At 47.5% G+C, this 21,726-nt stretch overlaps 1 protein-coding gene across 1 annotated transcript in view; it reads right to left on the reverse strand.

Annotated features, from left to right (window-relative positions):
- PLA2G4E (phospholipase A2 group IVE) overlaps positions 1-21,726 on the reverse strand; it is a 69,886-nt gene that overhangs the window by 32,475 nt on the left and 15,685 nt on the right. The window contains exon 2 of the mRNA XM_055539003.1: positions 875-947. Coding sequence (XP_055394978.1) covers positions 875-947 — 73 coding nt within the window. The remainder of the gene's footprint in view (positions 1-874; positions 948-21,726) is intronic.

Below are 21,726 nucleotides of genomic sequence, written 5' to 3' on the forward strand. Positions count from 1 at the left end.
AGGGAAGCCCGCCATTGTCTATTACCACTCCATGATTGCTTTGCATATAGATGCCTCCCCTTGCGTCAGGCTCTCCCAGCATAGTTGAGTCCCAGGGTGAGGGCAATATAAGGGAGCTTTGGGGAACCCGGAGCCCTTGGGCCATTCCTGTGTGGTTGCCAGTAAGTGGGAACCCCCTCAGTCATGGGCCCTGACACAGAGCTTTGTCCTCCTTGAGGACCAGGCTTCCTCCCTGGATGGTGGGGAGGTGAGAGCAGCATAGGGAGGGGCTTTTGTTCTACCCACCCAGATATCTTCATTTCTTCCTGAAACCAGAGACTTCCCTGGGCCCCTGTGGCCTGGGAATGCAGCAGAGGCCGGGATGAAAGGGAAATTAAAGCAGCAAGAAGACCCTGAACAAAGAGCCCTGGTGAGTCAACCATATCCATGGGCTGAATGCAGAACTGGGGCCCTGGCATGCACTGTAGGGCCCGTCTGGGATCCAGGTCCTGAGAAGAGCACTGGAGCTGATTGGCTTCATGGTCCCCAAGGGCCTCTCCTTCCATTCCAACAGCCCCTAAACTCATGCCCAGGGTTGGGGAAGCTGACTCCTGAAAGGGGTGCCAGGGAGGGGAGAGCAGGGAGGAGAGAGTGAGAGGTGGACAGCCGGGTGAGGACTGCAGGGGCTGCTTGTACCAAGGTTGCAGCTACAGGGAGGGGCCTGGAAAATGATACAAACCTCAAAGTCTGAAATACAACTTGAATTCAGAACACACACAGACACACATATGCACACAGACACACAGAGCGACCCCTGACCATTTCCTCTCTAGGCCTGTCTCCATCCTGGCCCCAGAAGTGGAGAGGAGGGAGGGAAGAAGGAGGGGAGACTCACCCACGTCGGCCTGTCTGACGTTCTTCATGCGGATGACCCTCACTGTCAGCAGGTGGCATGGAGACAGCCCGTCCTGTGGGTGGAGAGGACATGACTCACTCTTCATGCAGTGGTGGCAGGTGGCCTTGGCGGAGACAGCAGCTCAACCTGGACAGGCTCCCACTGCCCAGACTCCAGTGACCTCTCCCCTGGGACCATCTGCGGTCTGGAGAATGCTTCTGGTCCCCAGGGGGTCCAAGGCTGTGCAGGTGAGGGGCTTTGTCCTCTATCCTCTCTGAGCCAACACACCCCAGAGGAAGGACAGTTTCATGCCTCTTCTGTCCATGTCTTTCCTATTTGGATCCTGGAGTTGGAAGCCCTTTTCCTGAGCATTTTACCCAGGCTTAGAGGAGTCTTTTTTTTTTTTTAATTTGAGGATAATTACAATTTTGAGATGATTTTTGCCATATATCAACATGAACCACATCTAGGTATACATAGGTCCCCTCCCTCTTAAACCTCCTTCCCCATCCTATCCCTCTGGGTTGTCACGAAGTACTGTCTTTGGGTTCCCTGTGTCATACAGCAAATTCCTACTGGCTATCTATTTTTATATACAATAATGTATATATTTCAATGCTACTCTCTCAAATCATCCCACTCTCTCCTTCCCTCACTGTGTCCAAAAGTCTGTCCTTTATGTCTGCGTTACATGAGTCTTTTTACTATCCACTTCCAGCCCGTGCCCAAGGCAGACACCATCGGACTCCTCCAACCCATCCAATGATGTTTATAGAGGCCTCTGAACTGGAACCCTTTACACTCTGAGTCATCCACTCCATGTTACAAGAGTCACCTTCTACCCTTTTGAGCAAATTTGATTTTTCTCTATTTAAAGTAGTAGTAGGGTTTAGGGGAAACCATGAGAGTGTGAAGAAAAAGAGTCCCCAGAATGCCAATACTCAGAGAAGATCACTATGTATAAATACTTTTATTTTCAACTCAGACTGTCCACAGATAGTTCATCTGCCTTGGCTATTGTCAGATAATATTTGTAATATAATCTACTGAACATTTACTCTAATAGGGGAAGGGTGGGCACAGCAGGAGACCTTGATCTTGGCCGGTGAGAGGTCCCGCTCAGTTGGCCTTGCAGGGGTCCTGGGGCAGAGAGTGCAATGCAGGCTGATCATGGCCTTCTCCCTAGGGCCCTCCAGCCTCAGGCCGGTGGGTGATCTGGGGGCCAGGGGCAGACTGAGGGCTGTGTCCCACAGAGCTCCAGAGCCCTCACCACAGCTTGTCCATTGGTTGGGCTCAGTCCTTGAAGCAGCAGCGAACCTCTCCCTGATCCCCACCTCCAAGCCCTAATGGTGGTAGCTGTCTCCATGGGTCACAGTCCAGGGGACCTGCCCTCATTTGGGTGTACTGAGGAGCCAGAGGCCCAACTGGGTCTTGGGTGCCTGGCTCCCTGAGTGATGTCACCTGGACAGTGTCTGAGGACCTGGCCCTGAGGGTGCTACCAGCTGAGATATGCCTCCTCAGTTGAGCCTCAGCACTGTGGGAGGACCTAGACTGGATGCTGGGCAAATGCTCCTGAGCAGGGTAACTGGCCTGCATAGGGAGCTTCCACCTCTTAGCAGAGCCCAGACCTCAGAGGGGAAGAGATGAGCCTTGAGACCTTGCCCTTTCTTGTCAGAATGGAGGATAATATTTGTTTTTAACACCAAAAACATTTTGTACTGAGGTATAGCCAATAGGATAATATTTGGTTTGGTGGAGATTTACAGGAACACTGTGACCTGACCATGACCTGACCTCAAGAACAAAGGCACGTATATACAGTGGAATATTACTAGGCCATAAAAAAGAACGAAACTGTGCCATTGGCAGAGATGTGGATGGACCTAGAAACTGTCACACAGAGTGAAGTTAAGTCAGAAAGAAAAAACAAATATATATTTATGCATGTATATAGAATCTAGAAAAATGGTACAGATATTTGCAAAGAAGAAATAGAGACACAATGTAGAGAACAAATGTATGGACACCAAGGATGGCAGAGAGGGTGGGATGAATTTGGAAACTGGGGTTGACATATATACCCTGCTGCTGCTAAGTCACTTCAGTCGTGTCCAACTCTGTGTGACCCCGTGGACGGCAGCCTACCAGGCTCCCCCATCCCTGGGATTCTCCAGGCAAGAACACTGGAGTGGGTTGCTATTTCCTCCTCCAATGCATGAAAGTGGAAAGTGAAAGTGAAGTTGCCCAGTCGTGTCCGACTCTTAGTGACCCCAAGGACTGCAGCCCACCAGGCTCCTGCGTCCATGGGATTTTCCAGGCAAGAGTACTGGAGTGGGGTGTCATTGCCTTCTCCGATATATACCCTACTATGTTTAAAATAGATAACTAATGAGAACCCATTGTATAGCACAGGGAATTCTACCCAGTGCTTTGTGGTGACCTAAATGAGAAGGAAATTCAAAAAAGAGGGGATATATACAAATAGCTGATTCACTTTTCTGCACAGCAGAAACTAACACAACATTGAAACACAAGTAAACCCCAATTTTAAAAAAAGGATCTGACACTAAAAAGTTTGCAACAACTAACCACTCTCCTTTCTAGTCTTTCCTAGAAAAGGGCTTTGCTGAAATCTTTTAGGGAGTTCAGGAGTTTTTAAGGCATGACCCATCTCCTTGCATGGCCCTGCAATGAACTTTTCTCTGTTCCAAACTCCAGCATTTTGGTTTTGTTTGGCCTCACATCAGGTGCACATTCGTGCATCAGGTATACAGATTTGCATTTGGTAACATTACTATTTTCCAGACCCTTCTCTTATAGTTTCTAATTTCATAAAACCTTTATAATAAAAGTATTGCTCATTTTAAAAATTAAATAATTGACATATAACATTGCATGAGTTTGAGGTATACAACATAATGATTTGATGATTATAGTTAGTATTGTCATATGGTTACCATAAGAAGTTTAGTTATCCATCACCGCATGCAATTAAAATTTTTTTCTTGTCATGAGAATTGTTATTTTGATGTCTGTCCTTCCAGGCTCTACTGGGGCTTAATTTGTTTCTTTGTTTCTTTTTATTTTTTAATTGAAGGATAATTGCTTTACAGAATTGTGTTGGTTTCTGCCAAACATCAACATGAATCAGCCATAGACATACATATGTCCCTGCCCTCTCTTTCTCTCTCTCTCTTTTTTTGATGTGGACCATTTTTAAAGACTTTTATTGAATTTGTTACAATATTGTTTCTGTTTTATGTTTTGGATTTTTGACCATGAGGCATGGGGGATTTTAGCTCCCTGACCAAGGATCGAACCTGCACCCCTTGCACTGGAAGGCAAAAATCCTAACCACTGGACCACCAGGGAATTTCCTGGGGCTTGATTCTAACCAAGAACAATAGGACAATGGCTGGGAAGGCTGTTGCTCGGTCCCTGAGATCCATATATAATTCATCTTTAGGGCCTTTTCCTCCTCTTTCCCCAACAGCTGCCTCAAAGTTGAAACAAAGCCATACTGACTGTCACATACAGGTCTGAGGATTCTTTTTGTGAGATTAACTCTGAAACACTGAATATTTTCATGGTCAATCACTTGCTCTAATGGGATTGCCTTTTGAGCCTTTTCACTTGGACCAAAGGCTGTACATAGCACTTCTCTTCTGGTTCTGGAAATACAGTTGTGCCTTTGGGCAGACCCCTCCAGGCACATGGGTCCTTATGTGGGCAGAGCACGTGTTCTGATCTGATCTGGGGAGGACGCAGGAGTCATCTTTCATCCAGGAGAGCGGCTCTGGCAAAGCCTGTTCCCCCGACCCACTTCCTCAGAGGGCAGCTAGAGGACTCCAAGCAGGGAGCCAGCCAAGGCCTTGGCCCAGGCAGGGATCACTCCCCACGTCTCTGAACCCAGGGGCCCGGTCCTCTCAGCCACCACAGCCCTTTTCCTGCCTCCAGGAGGGGCTGTCCTTGGCCCTGCCCAGCTCCCTTGTGTCTTCCCTGGGAGGGAATGAGCATCCACAGCTTCCTGTAGGACCTCACTCGGGGTCTCCCTGCCTTCCAGGAAAAGCTCTCTGCTGTCATCTAACTCTGTACCTTCCGACGAAGTTGACCATTTCTTCTACTCTAACTCAGCACCACTAATCCTTACAGCACCCCAAAAGCAGTTATTATTAGCCTCGCTTTACAGATGGAGACTCTGAGCCTAAGTCCTTTGACTTCAGGCACTCAGCTTGAATCAAAGGAAACTGAGTTTGCATCCAGTTCTGATTTTTGTGGGTATATGATGTAGACCACTGCTGTTTTATATTTTGGCTTTTTGGCCATGAGGCATGTGGGATCTGAGCTTCCCAACCAGAGACTGAACCCATGCCCCGTGCATTGGAAGGTGAAGTCTTAACCACTGGACCACCAGGGAAGTCCCCAAGCTCTAATTCTTAACCCTGTGTTCATAACTACGATTATATTGTCACCTTAAACTTGAAAGTGACCCTCAACAAACATGAAGACAGATGCTGCTTGCCCCAATCTTCTCTGAAAGTCTATTTTCCTGGCAGATTTTTTGTTTCACCTTGAATTATCCCAAAGCCCCCAAATAACCCACACACTCCAGCAGCCCTTCTACTTTCAGTACTCTTCTGACACATTCCATCATCTCTCCCCTTATCAAACAACCAGAGCATGTCAGGACTGTAAGAGCTTTTAAGAGAAGTTCCCACTTTCTAACAGCCACAGAGGGCTGCTTTGTGGTTTGGAGCCTCAGCTTACACCTTTAGCCCAGGAATTTTCAGGAGACACCCAGTTGCGAAGTACTCCGCAAAGCACTCATCCATCTGCCGGCAGGGAGACAGAGCCTCGAGGGTGTGAGAGAGAGCCCAGAGGGGCCATGCTGGGAGGAAGGCAGCAGGAACACGGGACTCAGGTCTTGGGGCCAGATGATTCCAGGAATTAAGTCTATGAAAAATGACCTTCTGAGATTAAAGTGAATGTACGTATTTTGCTCCTGATATAATTAGCTCAATTGGAGTGATGCTGCTGCTGCTGCTGCTGCTAAGTCACTTCAGTCGTGTCCGACTCTGTGCGACCCCATAGACGGCAGCCCACTAGGCTCCCCGTCCCTGGGATTCTCCAGGCAAGAGTACTGGAATGGGGTGCCATTGTCTTCTCAGAGTGATGCTAGGCATATGCAAAACTGCATGGTCTCAGAGCTAATGAACACAATAGAAAGATGTAATAGATCAAAGGATAGTGTTTGTGACTATGGGAACTAGAAACTGGTGGGTTTATGGAACCCAAGTGTATGGGGTGGCTTATGGGATCTGGGTAAGAACTTCAGGGGCTTGGACAAGCTCGTCCCTCTGACAGGATTGCTAGCTGGGTATCAGAGTGAAAGTTTAACAGCAGATATGGCCAGGCACCAGCTAGTCTGCAGCCCTGAATCAGGGGTGGGTGGTAATCCTCCAGTTCATGAGGGCTCTGGAGGGTCCAGGGACAAGGACCAGAGAGCACTCAGGAGGTTGGAGCTCAAGGCAGGGACTATTTGGCAACCACTGGAGAAGTGTATTTAGATACTTTAACAACCAGGACCGCTGTGTATGGACGGGGGGCTGGATGGTAGGTTTCTGGGAAGCCATGGCTCAGGCTGTAGGCACACCTGGCTCCAGCCTCCTCCTGGCCTTGGTCCTTGGGGTTGGTTTCACCAGGACTCTTTTTCCCCTGAAACCTCCTTAGGACAGGGGCATCTTGCCAGCTCATGTGGAAAAAAGCTTGACTCTCAGGATTGATTATTTTGCAATCCAATATTACCCCTTTCCAGCCCCTTACTTTATAGACAGGGCTTTGGTGGGGAGGTTGGGAACACAATTCATTACCCTCCTCTCATATGCCAGGCTCTGCTCTACCTGGGGGCGGGGCACTGTATCTGTTTTCAACTAGGCCCCCTGCCCCAGCGAGACTCTGGGGAAGGCACTACTATTCCTCTTTGCAGAGAAGAAGACCAAGGTTAAAGAGCTTGCATCTCAAACAGGGTCACATAGCCCAGAAGGGGCGGGGCCACAGATGTAGATGTACTTGGCTGCAGGGCATTGCCCATTCCATCCACTTGGAGGCTGGCCCTCACCAGGAATTAACCAACTCAGTTAATAGCTTGCTCCAGGTCAAGCATTAGAGTAGTCAACAGCAGAGGCAGAAGTTAAACCCTCAGCTCCCATTTGGGGGCTATCCTAACACCCCAGAAAACTAGCTGTCACCACACATTAGAAGACTATTTAGTTACAGGTGGGCTCCCAGGGTCTGGCTCCCGGTGGGGGTGGGAGTTGGGAGGAGGGTATGACAACCATATTTCAGAAGTAGTAAGGGTCAAGGCTACCCTAACCAAACCAGCCCATGAGGTCTGGGTGCTGATGAGGGAAGACAGCTCCCTGGAAGCCTGTGGGAACTCCCCTCTGCAGGGCTTCTCAGGGCAGGGCCAGCTGGTGATGCCACCTCCTTGCTGGAGAGCTGGGGGTATCCATCAATTTCCTGCGATACTTAGGTCAGAGCTGAGGACAGCCTGGCAGTAGCTTCCAAGAGACAAGGACCCTCCCTAAAAGGAGAGCATGCAGATGAGGACTCTATGGGCCCCTAGAATGCTTCCCTGCTAGTCTGAGCAGCTCCCCAGACCATGTTCCTTTTTATCACTCAGACTAGGTGAGGGGTTTGGGCAAGAAGTCCCAGCTCTGAGTTATGGACCCCCCAGGACCTGAGAGGGAAGAGTGCAGCTCTCAGTTGCTTCATTCCTCACTTTAAGGTAAGCTCTGTCCTTTCTGTGGAGGTTCCTCCTCACTCAAGCTCCTGGAGGCTCAATGAGACAAGGGAGACAGGAGCACGTGTGGACCAGAAGCTCTTTCAGCATCCCGGGGGCTGTATAGAAACAGCCCAGAAGGTGACATCTATCCTGGACCGGTCAGCGGGGCATCAGGCACTACACAGCCTGGAACTTCCCTCTTGGGATCCTTGGAGACTGAGCAGGGTCTCCACCTCCCACTCCAAGACAAAACACTTCCGGAGCATCGTTCATCTCATTCCATGATCTAATGTGGGCTGGGGGAAGGTCAACAGGAAAACGTCACTGCAGACAGTGCTTCCATGGCATGCCGGCAGCAAACTGGAAGACTGAGATGAGGTGGGAAAGCCCAGACAGAACTGGTCCAGAGCCCTGGAGGTTTGACCCATGAACCTGGGGTCTCCCTGGGAGCTGTTATATCGACCCAGGGGTCTCGACCACAAAACTAGGAGGGGCACTTCACGGCCAATGGGGACAGGTCGGCAGTAGCACTGGTCTTCACCTGACACCACACCACACACACTCACAGCAGGCAGTTCAGCAGGTCCACAGGGTGAAAGCCTGCTCGCTGCTAGGAGTGGCCAAATGTGACCCATCCCCTGCAGTGCTAAGCACTTTCTGGGTGCTGCTGGCCCCAGGATGGCCCTGAGCCACTCCCATGCATCTTGTCAAGCTTGCGGGTGTCTGAAGCTGGGCCATCCACCCAGAGGCCTGGTACAAACTGGGCCAGACTGTGTCTCCCAGTGCCAAGCAGGGGCTGCCCTAGCCAAGGCACTCCATGTCTCTGGAGTCTGCCGTGACCCCAGCCCTCCCTGAGCACGTCTCCTGCCCTCGGCTCCTGTCCCACCCACTCAGCCCTGTTCCCTCACCTCCAATGCACAGGTGGCCGCGGGCCTGTCCCTGTCCTCTTGGCATGAGTCTGGCGGGTAGTGGGAGACCCAGACGGGCATCTGCTTCTGAAGCATCATGTGGCTCTGTAGCTGGCTGGTGAGATGGGGAACTTATACTCTGACTCAGAGCTCCACCCTCCAGAGAATTCTCGGCAGTGGCTGGATTGCTCTGGGAGGAGCTCAAGTGGGTAGCCAGGTAGAGTCCTGGACACAGGCCTCTTCATATCAAGGGACCCTCAGGGCTTCAGATCCTGAAAATGCAGGGACGGGTAGGGTCAGCAGTCTGCTGCCCCCAGGAGAACAATCAGGCTGTCCACTGGACCAGGGAGTGGCAGGAAGAGGCTGACGGACCCTACTGACTCTAGGATTAGCCCAGCCGTGATTGGGGGATGCCCTGTCTCTGCAACTTGTCAGGGTCCTGGCTCAGAGTTGCTCCTCTGGGGGATGTGCCCTCCCTCCAAACTCTACTTAGTCCCGTGGCTCAACACTCCACAAACTGTGGGCGGGGACCTCAGGAGAGGCAGGGACCGTGACCAGGACTCCAAAGTTAGAGGATGAGGAAAAGAAAGTAACTGCTCGAATCCTTGGTGAGTCAAGGGCAAGTCCTCCCTGCCCTAGGTCACGGGAGGCCAACGGAGGGTGGGCCCAGCCCCTGTCTAGGCTCAGGGCAGCTTCGAGGATGCTCCCACCCCACCCCCACCCCACCCCGCTGATTCTTATCTCTGTCCTGGTGGTTGGCTTACTTGGGGGACCTGTGAGGTGGCTTCGCTTGCTCAGCTACCCAGCTGGGTGCACTGGGAGTTTCCTGCCTGAGCTATCGCCTGGGGCCCCACAACCGGCTTTTCTGGCTCATGGATTAAAATGATTGTATGAAACTCAGGGTGAATCTGAATGCAGGGCTGACTCGAATGCAGAGATGGAAACTGGTTGGTGGTATCTGTGGAGCCTCCTCCTGTGCAGAAGGAGGACGTCCCCACCCTGCTCCTCTCTGCCTGCCAGACCCTCCAGAGTGGGGATGGGGCCTTAGCTTGGACCCCTCCCAGCTTGCATCCTTCTCTGTTCTTGCCATCCCCCTCTGCCAAGGACACAAACTCAGCATCCACACCCCTTGGTGAACTCTTGTTTTTAGTCGTTAAGTCATGTCCAACTCTTTTGTGACCCTATGGACCATTCCCTATCAGGTTCCTCTGCCCAAGGGATTCTCCAGGCAAGAATACTGGAGTGGGTTGCCATGCCCTTTTCCAGGGATATCTTCCCTACCCAAGGATCGAACCTGCAGCTCCTGCATTGGCAGGTGGATCCTTTACCACCGAGCCATCAGACAAGTCCTTGGTGGATTCTACTATATTGGATTTAGTTCACAACACTTATTGAGCACCTATTGCATACATGCTACTAAGAGAGGAAATCCCAGGCTTGAAGCTGCTGACAGTCCAGCCAGGGAGCCCAATGCTTTCAACCCCTCAGAAGCTCAGAGCACTGAGTCTGCTATGCTAACAGCGGGTATCCTAGAAGGAGCAGTATAAGCCCTTTCCATTTGTAAACATCTGTGGTTTACAGAGCTAATAAACTGTGGTTTAGAGAACACAGAAGTTGGAAAATGAGTGTCAGCTGGAAAGGGAAGGACTGGGTATGAGACGGCTTCATGGAGGAGGTGGCACCTGTTGAGTCTTGGAGGATGGACAGGGTTGCAAAAGCTAATGATAGGCGAGAAAGGCATGCTGGGAGGAGGAATAGCATGAGTAGGAGTAGGGAGGCCAGAAAGCAGAGTATGCTCAAGAATGTAAGTGGTCTGGTATCAGAGTAGTGAGCTGTGTGGGAGGAGGTATAGGGGGTGAGTGGGATATGGAGGGTGGGGGGAGTTGGGTAGGGACAAGGGAGGCTCTGTGACAGAACAATCTGGAAAGATACATTAGGGTCCCAGAGCCATGACCTTTAAAATCTGTGCTTTAAGTTTGGACTTATTCTCTAGGCAATGAGGAGCCATCAATGGTTTTTGAGCAGGAGAGTGACATGATCAGAGCTGAATTTTGGGAAAGCAATGCTGATTGATGTTGTGGACTAGCCAGCCCACAGCACTGCAGTGTCATGAACTTGATAAGATGAGGGTTGTGAGGGAAGGGCGACCTTCCTCTTGAGGAGCCAGCCCATGTGCTGCCCATTCCCTCCACCCACTCCTTCACCATCAAACAGGCCCAGGGCAAGCCCCAGACTCCTAAGCACTCCTCAATGTCCAGAACTTGAAGGAGCCTAGCCATAACCTCCCTTGCTCTCCCCCCACTCCATCCAGCCTAGGCAGTATATGCAAAATCTGGCTCTCCAATCCTTGTATTTCTTCATTTGTCCATTAACTCCTCAAGAGCAGGGCCTCACTTAGGTTGAATGAGATAAAATTGAATAGTAGGCAAACAGGAGGGAGGGGGGAAGTTTCTTCCTCTGCACTCTCTACACAGTTTCTGACCCAGGTGGACCTGTTATAACAGCAAACAGAGCAGACCCACCCTTCAGCCTGTGCTGTCCGGCTCTGTGCTGATGGGATGTGGTCGGGAAGGAAACAGTGAAGGATCTGTGATCTACTAAGGGGACAAGAGAGGGCTCAGTTAAGCAGTAAATCGACCATGTGGACTCTCTGTAGAGCAGGAGGGGACAGAGGACTGGGTGGGAATGGTGGGAGTGGGCCAGAAAGGCACAGTGCCAGGCACAAGGCAACGTCCATACTACCGGTGAAGGGTGCCTAACTGCCTTCTCCAATCCAGGCTGTCTCTGAATATAAAATTTAAGCTATGACAGTGTTATTGGTACATCACTGATGCTCCAGATCAATGCCCCTGTGCCCAGAGTTACTTCCTGTGGAAAGTCTGAAGCCATCTCTGCACAAAGTGGAGGGGACTCAGTTTCTTTCTACCCACTGCCCTTTCTTCCCTGATGAGCAGAGAGCCTGAGATCTCCTCAGAGCCCCCCAAGCTGCTCCTCTGAACCCCTACCTCTGTCTATATCTGGGGTTCTTGTTAATTGACTCTCATTGATTAGGGTAACCAGGATCTGTTTTCACCAGCAGCCTCTTAGCCTCAGGTAACCCAGCATTGAAAAGTACATTCCTCTCCAGTGGCTCAACTAACCTCTCTCTCAGGAGAACAGGCAAGGATGAATTCTTCACCTACCCTCTTTCAAGATACCTGGAAGCCTGTCCCTTCCTTCCCACCCCATCTGCAGCATCTGATTCTCAGCCTCCAGCCTCTCATGAGTTCCTCCCCCACACAGCTGGCTGACCAGTGACCTTTATAACCACCCCCTTCAACCTGTCATTTTAACGGGTTAACTTACTGCTTAACTCATCTAATGCTCTTGCATTCTTGTCAAAAATTCTGGATTCCAGCACTTTCCATAAGCCACGTAGAGCCCAGAAACAACCCTATGTATGTATGAAATTTCATTATATGATGGAGGAAGTATTTTAAATCAGTGAGAAAGGGATGGAGTATTCATTATTAGAAAAGTTAGCTGACCATTTGGAATAAAATAAAGTTAGTTATAAACTTTATAACCACACAAAAATAAATTCCAGACAGATTAAATAGGCACACATTAAAACAACACTATAGAAGATTTAAAATAAAATATTAATATTAGAGAATGAGGAAGATGAAGAGGATTTTTCTAAGCAAGGTATGAAAACTAGAAACCAATAGGGAAATATGGTCAAATTTAAATAAAGAGAAATGTAAAACTGGGGTAAAGCAAAAGATGCCATAAGCACAGTTCTACCTCCAAAATGAATCCCAAATTTCTTCCTCTTAAGAAATATCTGTGGGTAACAAACTCACTTCTAAAAAATAATAGTCAAGAGGAGAGTCTCACCCTGCCTGGTACTAAAACAAGCTATGAAGTCACACTAACACAAGAAGCGGTTGTTGGTGTCAGAACAGAACCAGTGAAACAAAATAGAGGAGTCAGAGATAGACCCTGTTGTCTAAGGGAACTTAATGAAGGAGAAAATTGGCACCACGAGTCAGTAGAAAAAGAACAGTTTAAGAGATGACATGGTCATGAATGGCTCAGTGTGTAATATAAAATAAAACAGCATCCCCACCCACCCCATATAAAAAAATGGGCTGTGAATGGGTATGTTCTTATAACATGAGAAATGGAAAACTATGAAGTTAACAGAAGACAACATAGGAGAATCTATCTGTGGTCCTGGGATGAAGATTTCTTAAACATCATTTTGAATCCACGAACCACAAAAACATTTCTAAATTGGATTACATAAGAAGTAAGGGTTTTCTCTCAACTAAGGACACAGAGAATTAGTTAATAGACAGCTGACAGAATAACAGAAGATATTTTCCATGCAGTTGCAAATCACTAAAGGATTCATGTCTAGTATATACAAAGAATTCTCATATACTCCACAATAAAAAGATGGCCATGCCAACACAAAAAGGGAGTCAGAAACTTTCCTGATGGTCCAGTAACTAAGACTCCATGCTCCCAGTGCATGGGGCTAGGTCGAATCCCTGGTCAAGAAACTAGATCCCACATGCCCAACTAGGCCCCAGCACAGCCAACTAAATAAATAAATATATTTTAAAAAAGTGAACCAGATTTGAACCTGCAATTTATAGGAGGGGAAACCCAGAAAACTAACAAGCATTTGAGGAGAAATTCAAAATCATTGGTAACCAGAGAAATTAAAACAACAATGAAATTTCACTGTAGCAGTTATTCAACACTGAGAACACTGAATAAAGATTGCCCTTCTTTGGAGAGAGAGGATGGGAAAGGATTTGTGGGCTCAGGGATGTAACAATCAAAAATACAAACTTGGGGGACTTCCCTGGTGGTTTAGTGGCTAAGACCCTGTGCTCCCAATGCAGGGGGCCTGGGTTCAATCCCTGGTGGAGGAACTATATCCCACATATCCCAACTAAGACTTAGTATAGCCAAGTAAATAAATATTTTTTTAAAAAAGACAAACTCGGGGCTCACAGGCACCAAGGGTGATAGCAGGCCATGTCCTCAGCTCCTGCACTCAGGTAAAATTTTTTTCCTTCCAGCTTTTCCCCAGAGTCACTATCACTGCTCTAGCCTGACTCATTATCTCCCTCATCTCAACTACAGCTTCAGTCTAACTGGTCTTCCCGCTTGCCCTTTTGCCTTGCTATAAGCCGTTCTCTACAGAACCTACCCAAAACATAAACTAGATTATTTGACAGCCCTGATTAGAACCCTCCCACAGCTTCTGGTGGCTTTTACTTCCTGCCATGGCTCCTCACCTTCTACTCCTTCTTTTGAACACAGTTTAGCTTGTGAAGTGGAGTTGTTGCTTTCTTTCATAGGGAGCCACTTGTGACCATGTCATCGATTACTGTGTTCTTTTTCTATTGATGTGTGGTTCCAATTTTATTACATATATTGTTGTTGTTGTTCAGTCACTAAGTTGTGTCTGTCTCTTTGCAAACTACTGTGTCAGGCCAGGCTCTTCTTTCCTTCACTATCTCCTGGAGTTTGCTCAGATTCATGTCCATTGAGTCAATGATGTTATTCAACCATCTCATCCTCTGTCACCCCCTATTGCCTTCAATCTTTCCCAGCATCAGAGTTTTTCCAGTGAGTCAGCTCTTTGCATCAGGTGGTCAAAGTGTTGGAGCTTTAGCTTCAGTACCAGTCTTTCCAATGAATATTCAAGGTTGATTTCCTTCAGGATTAACTGGTTCCATCTTTCAGTCCAAGGGACTCTCAAGAGTCTTCTCCAGCACCACAATTTGAAAGCATCAGTTCTTCAGTGCTCAGCCTTCTTTGGGCTTCCCTGGTGGCTCAGAGGGTCAAGAATCTGCCAGCGGTGTTAGGAGACCTGGCTTGGGTCCCTGTGTCAGGAAGATCCCCTGAAGAAGGGAATGACTACCCACTCCAGTATTCTTGCCTGGAGAATTCCATGGACAGAGGAACCTGGTGGGCTACAGTCCATGGGGTGGCAAGGAGTCAGAAAGCCTTCTTTATGGTTCAAGTCTTACATCAGTAGGTGACTACTGGAAAAATTATAGCTTTGACTATACAAACCTTTGTCGGCAAATTGATGTCTCTGCTTTTTAATATGCTGTCTAGGTTTGTCATAACTTTCCTTCCAAGGAGCAACTGTCTTTTAATTTCACAGCTGTAATCACTGTCCACAGTGATTTTGGACCCCAAGAAAAGAAAATCTGTCACTGCTTCCACTTTTCCCCCTTCTATTTGCCATGAAGTGATAAGACCAGATACCATGATCTTAGTTTTTATCATATATTAAGCTTCTTTAAATATCAGGGTCTGTTTCATGGCCCTCTATGCCCTGAACATGTAAATTCTTACCCACCTCAGGGACTTTGCACTTGCCATTCCCTTGACTGAAGTCCTTGACTTCCACACTGTGCATGGCTGGCTCTTTCTCCTCTGTCATGGCTCTGCTCAAATGTCATTTTCTCCAGGAGCCCTGCCCTATCCACCCTTCATAACTCGTGTGCCTTTCACTTATCTACTTGCTTCTGTGTTGCTCTGGCTATTAATTAAGTTAAATTAAATCAAATTCAATACAGCATATCTTGATTATCTTGTTCATCTATTCTTTTTGCCTCATTCCACCAGACCATTAACCTTTTCAGGGCAGGAACATTGCTTATCTTGTTCATCAACTGGAAACACCTAATGCCCATCGGTTTCTTACTGGTGGCTAGTTATGTTATGTTAACTGCTGGACCATCACACAGGTGTCGACAGGAACAAAGTGGTTACCATCTATTGAATGCTTACAAAGTGACAGGGACTACTTTTCATATCTTGTATTACCTGAGATGTAGACACTATTATTATTTCATTTTAAAGAAGAATTGAGATATGGAGAGAATAAGCCACTTGTTCAGAGCCACCATGGTATATGACAGGTGTTAGTTGCTCAGTTGTGTCTGAGTCTTTGGACCCCATAGACTGTAGCCCAGCAGGCTCCTCTGTCCATGGAATTCACCAGGCAAGACTATTGGAGTGGGTAGCCATTCCCTTATCCAGGGTATCTTCCTGACAGAGGGATTGAACTCTGGTATCCTGCAATGCAGGCAGATTCTTTTCAGCCTGAGTCACCAGTGATGAGGCTATGATGCAAATCAGTCTGTCCCAGAACTTCTGGCTTTAACCATTGCCAGGAGCCGGCGAGAGACATTCCACTCATGACAAAGGTCATGAGGAAGGAGGCTCGGCATACGCAAAGGCGGGATCGAGCCTCGGGAGTGCCCCCGGATATTCTCGAGCATCTACCCCCAAAAAACCAGAGTCTGCCTACTTTATTGCTTTGTGCTCTCACCTCTGACTTTACTGGGGGCTGTCCCCCACCACCATCTCACTCTCTCTGTCAAAGAGCTAACTTACAGCTCCATTTAATAAAGTTCCTGGGCAATTAGGAGTGTTTAAATCCAAACCCCTCAGATGGCTCTCTAACTCGCCTGACAAGTTTACCCGGACACCTACAGCTATGCATACGATTGTTTACAGTCTCCCAGCCTCGAGAGGCACGGGAAGCCTAAGATATTCAAATAGCTTAGAGCCTCTCAGAGAGTTAGAAACTGTCAGAATAAAACTAGTAAAAGATTTCATTGATGAGCCAATGTTTGTTGCCAAGTTTTCACATCCCCTGAATTGTATCCTTGAATGTGTATTAATTAATATAGTTGGTATGTAGAAAAAATAAGTAGTGGCCTTGGTGTTGGTAACTTTAGACCCTTAAGGTAATAAATTCTTTCCTTTGTAAACCCATTACACATCCGCCCTATAGGAATGTAATTTCATCTTCGAAAGATGGCGCCAAACCTTAAATAATTACTCTTAGAGAAAATAAGTCTTTGTTGATAAGTCCTTGTCAAGAGTCATAAAATGTTAATAGGCCTTCTGGCCAGAAGATGATGTAAATCACCTAAACCATTTGTATATGACAAATTTGCAGGAAAGAAACCCTGGTTTTTGATAAGCATCAAACACTGCTGACTTTGCATCTCCTATTATCCTCTATGTGTAACTTAGGGTATAAAAACCCCTGTTGAAAATAAAGGTATGGGCCTTGCTCACCAACGCTTGGTCTCCCCATGTCATTCTTCCCTTTAACTTCCAGCTGAGTGTCCATCTGGAGCGCGGATATCCTCTGCGACCATTTATTTGCCTGGGCTTCTAAGACCCACTGGAGAAGGTGTCTAAGGTGGGGCACCTTCTGCTATTCGAGAGGGCGCCTGCGGCCTCCGTGGTCAGAGCTAACCTGGTGTCACGGGTTATATTGATTTTCCGCGTAAACCAAGCCACTCAGCTTCTTTTCTCCACTGAGTTTTCCTACTGAGCTATCCTCTTTTTATTACTCTTTATATCTCTAATTAACATATAAATAGTCGCCTAGGCCGTCTCTCCTTCGAATACCCTGGATCAGCCGGGGCTGGACCTCGGCAAACCATCATACACTCAGCCTTTCAGGAGATGCTACTGGCCTTGAAAATTGAGATTCCCCATTATGTTTGTAAAAGGCCTCTTGATGTTCCTGTGTTCATTGAGAAAGCTCAGTTTCCTAAAACAAACATGTAACGAGTAACACAGACATAGAGACAAATTTATGGTTACCAAACAGGGAAAGGGGGTGGAGAAGGGATAAATTAAGAGTTTGGGATTAGCAGATACAGACTATTGTATATAAAACAAATAAACAACAAGGTCCTATTGTATAGCACAGGACACTATATTCAATATACTATAAGAGACCATGATGGAAAAGAATATGAAAAAGAACATATATATATATATATATATATATATATATATATATAACTGAATCACTGGGCTGTTCAGTAGAAGCTAACACAGCATACAATGAGTAAATAAATCTTGGGCTACATAAAGTAAAGCAAATATTATATCCTTCAAGTAACGGGAGGCAAAAAAATAATCAGCCATTGAAGTTAATACATTAAGATATCTCAGAACTTCTGGCCAACAGATAAGACATGACTATTTCATGATGACAAGATATAAAATAAGGATAAATATGACAAGAAAATATCATCATTCTAACATGGGCAATAATTCTATTCCTAGTATTGTCAACAGATCCTGCCCTTCTTTATTCTAATAAGAAGATGTTAAGGTCCAACTTAGTGCTTTGCATTCTCAAAGCACCTGTATCCATAGCTCAACATTTGTCAACCTTGTGACATTCCTGCTACTAAACTTGTGTCTCTGGTTTCAACCGGATGATAGGTTTTATCTTCCTGTTCCTGACTCTCTCTCACACATAGTAAGACTGTCTAGAGCCTCTGTACACTGAATTTGCTCTTTGTCAACTGTCACCTCTGTGAGGATGACACTGTCATTGTCTCAGACTTGACTGAACGTTGTTCAATTAGCTCATGGTCTAGACACTGAAGTTTCATAGACTTGGATTTGAACCACTGGTTCTGTCACTTGTTAGCTGCATAAACTTGGATAAATTTATCCCTCTACACCTGAGTTTCTCCATGTGTAAAATGGGAAGCATAATAATTCCTACCTCTAGGGTGGCTGTGAAGACTAGATGAACCAAATCTTAGCACATGGCTTGCCCTTACTTAGCAATGGATTCAATACAAGTGCTATGATCCACCAGACAACAACCTCAGACACTAAGATGTCATCTGCCCAAGGAGCTCACAGCCTTCGCTGGATGAGACAGAAAGGTCACACAAACGGTCTCAGGATGATTGGGTCACATATGAGGAAAAATATGCTGCTCGGGGATCAGAGCCACCCGGGACTGGGAAAGTCAGCAGAGGCTGCCTGGAACAGGAAAAACCTGTACTTTGAAAGAAAGAGAAGGATCCGGGAAAGAGCATTTTTGGTCAGATGAAACAGCATGAAGAAAGGAAGGAAGACTCAGAAAGGAAATTAAATAAGATCCTAGATGCCAAGTAGAAGAATCACGATGATTCTTTTGTTGGCAGTGGTGACTCATGAGCAGAGAATGTTTAAAAAAGAGAGCAAAGCCCACTCCCACAGGCAGAACAGGTGGCTATCAGCACTGTGTTCGGGTGAGCCAGAAGGCAGGTGTGCCTCCTTCATCAGCCCAGGGTGGCTGCTTGGGGCAAGCCGTGGCCTGTAAAAGGCCCCTGATAAATAAATGCCACTCCCTCTTCACCAGGCAGCAGTGGCAATGGGTCTCATCCTATCCAAATGCCCTGCAGGCTCCCAGTGCCCCCAGTTCCAGGCAGACTCTGTCTCAGCTTCTCAAGCTGTCACTCTGGGCCTGAGAAGACAGTGTCCAGGAAAGGTAAACCTGCAGGTCACAGAAGGAAGAGAAATCCAGAGCAGGGCCTGTGAGTGTCAGAGAAAGCTGGTGGGAGGTGAGGTTACAGGCTCCATTCATTCTTCACTGTCTCTGGTCACTTGGCCTGGCCAGAGCAGATTCTTGTCTATCTCCATTTAGGTCAGGCTAGGTCTACATAGGCAGATACTTCCTTCCTGTTGAGTCAATTTACAGAGATGGAAGGGCTTTCTGCTGGCCATGAGGCCAGATGTCGGCAGAGGCCAAGTAGGGCAGGAGTCACCTGACTTTGGAGCCCACACGGTGCCAGGTGTCAAAAGCAGGCACAGTGCTAAATAGACATTGCTAAATAGAGGAGTCAGCTGCTGTGACATCGGTGGAGAACATTTGCTGGGCAGGCAGGAGGTGGCCCTAATTCTGGAGAAACCAATTCCAAACACAGGCTTCCTGTAAGTAAGGAACTCATTGTTGAGCCCCTCCTGGGAACCAGAGATTTACCCAAGAGTTTTTAAAAGAGAATGAAAGTGAATATTTTAACCTGTGTGGTTTTGTTTTTTGTTTTTGTCTTTGCAATCCCTATGGTCCTTTCTTCCCTCAAACTGGTCTCTGGCCTCTGCTGTCCTGAGGTAGGAGACCGTCTTCAAAATACAAAGAATCAGAAGTTAAATCTTGGTTTCTGAATTTCTCTGCTGCTGCTGCTGCTAAGTCACTTCAGTCGTGTCCAACTCTGTGTGACCCCATAGACGGCAGCCCACCAGGCTCCCCCGTCCCTGGGATTCTCCAGGCAAGAACACTGGAGTGGGTTGCCATTTCCTTCTCCAATGCATGAAAGTGAAAAGTGAAAGTGAAGTCACTAGTCGTATCCGACTCTTAGAGACCCCATGGACTGCAGCCTACCAGGCTCCTCCATCCATGGGATTTTCCAGGCAACAGTACTGGAGTGGGGTGCCATCGCCTTCTCCGATAGATAAGAGACATGGAGAAATACATAGGCGGTCATTTATGGTATTGTGTGCCCCCACCTCCACTGCCTGACAGCTGGTATAGTCATGAGAGAGTCTTGGGAGCTGAACTGAGAGCACGTCTGATCTCTGGGAGATGCAGCCTCACAGACGTGTCCTTTCCACCTGGAGAATAGAAGGAAGAGGCTGGAGAAGGTTCATGGAAACTCTGCAAGGCTGCCTGAGGGGGCCTGGAAGTTATGAGAGCTGTGGGCCCCAACAGTGAGAACTGCTTGGCTGGATCCTGAGCACCCAGCTCGGTGAACACCATGTTAGGGGGGCCTTTGCGGATGACCTAGTAGAAAGATAATACTTTTGGTAAACTCACCATTCGGTGAATTGACTTTTTTTTTTTTTTTACTTTAGAAATAAACTTTATTGAGGTATAATTTAACACGATAAAGTGTATTCATTTGATAGATTTTGACAAACACATACAGATGTATAACCACCACCACACTCAAATCATCGATCACTTTCATTTGTCCGCGAAGTTGCCTCACAGTCTTTTGTGGTCAATGACTCCCCTTCCCTCTGGGCCTCAGGGAACCACTGATGGGCTCTTTGCTGCTATTGACTAGATGCGTCACTTCTGGAGCTTAATATAAGTGGAATCATAGTATTGTCTTTTGTTAGGCCAAAGTTTGAGATTTATCCATGCCATTGTATGAGTTCTTCCTTTCTCATTTCTATGTAGTATTCCGTTGTAAAAATGACAATTTGTTTATTCATTTATCAGTTGAAGGACAAAGGTGTTTCCCATTTTCAGCAATTATGAATAAAGCTGCTCTAAACACATGCACAGGTGTTTGTGTATATATGAGTCTTCATTTCTCTTGAGAAAATAACTATGACTGGAATGACTAGGCCTGATTGATTTTTACCTAGTGACCTGGAGGGAGTGTGATGTCACATCTGGGCTCATTTGACAATCCTAGCCTCCTGTCCTGGCACTTCTCCACTCTCCCTCCTTTCTCTCATTTTCTTCTCTTCCTCTCCCCTTACCTTCTTCTTCTCTTCTTTATTCAGTTGGCTTCCTTTTTGTTCCCCATCCAACTAAGATTGAGGGAGCCCACTGGCCAGATGGGAGCAGGGAGCCGAGCTCCTGGCTCCTCCCACAGAGGGGTAGTTGTAACAAGCAGCCCTCACTTTTCTTGGTCCAAAGCCAGCTGACCAAACATGCCCACCACCCTGCATGTCTCCTGATGTCAGCTCCTCAGTCAGGGAACGTGGTGGGGGGCAGTGGGGGGAGCTCCCAGATTCCACAGGGAGAGGGTTAAGGGGGTCTTCCAGCATTTTCAGCTTGGGGCTGACTGGACAGGGCCAGGTTTTCCTGGCACTGTTGTTTTAAGAACTGTATCTGATGGTTCTTGTCTACCCCATTCACTGGTGCTGTGTCTTTAGACCGAATTTGGTTCCAGCCAGGTTCTAGCAGAGGAACAGAATTCCCCACTGATTCCATCTGGTTCAAGGCCCTGAGCCAAGGTTCTGCAGTCATTTCCTGAGAGCTCTTCCCCAAAATCTCTCAGGACAGGGGAGATGGGGACTGGGCAATTGGCAGGAGAGGCCTTTACATCAGGTCATGTGTTTGACAGGGACCAGCAGAGCCAAGGAATGTTTTGGCTCCCTTGGTTTCAAGGTTAGGGTCCATTCGTGTTTGGGAAGGCACCATGGTGTGGTGGGCAGAGCACTGCCCTGGAAGCCAGGAGTCATGGGCTCCAGTTACAGCTCTGCCGTGTGATACAAAACAAATGGCCCCCTCTCTCTGGGCCCCACTTTCCTCTTCTGTAAAATGGGAGGTTGGATTAAGTCAGTCCAGAACCCCAGGAGTGGGGCCTGGT

Source organism: Bubalus kerabau, chromosome 10 (assembly GCF_029407905.1).
Source record: "Bubalus kerabau isolate K-KA32 ecotype Philippines breed swamp buffalo chromosome 10, PCC_UOA_SB_1v2, whole genome shotgun sequence".
NCBI classification, from domain to species: Eukaryota; Metazoa; Chordata; class Mammalia; order Artiodactyla; family Bovidae; genus Bubalus; species Bubalus kerabau.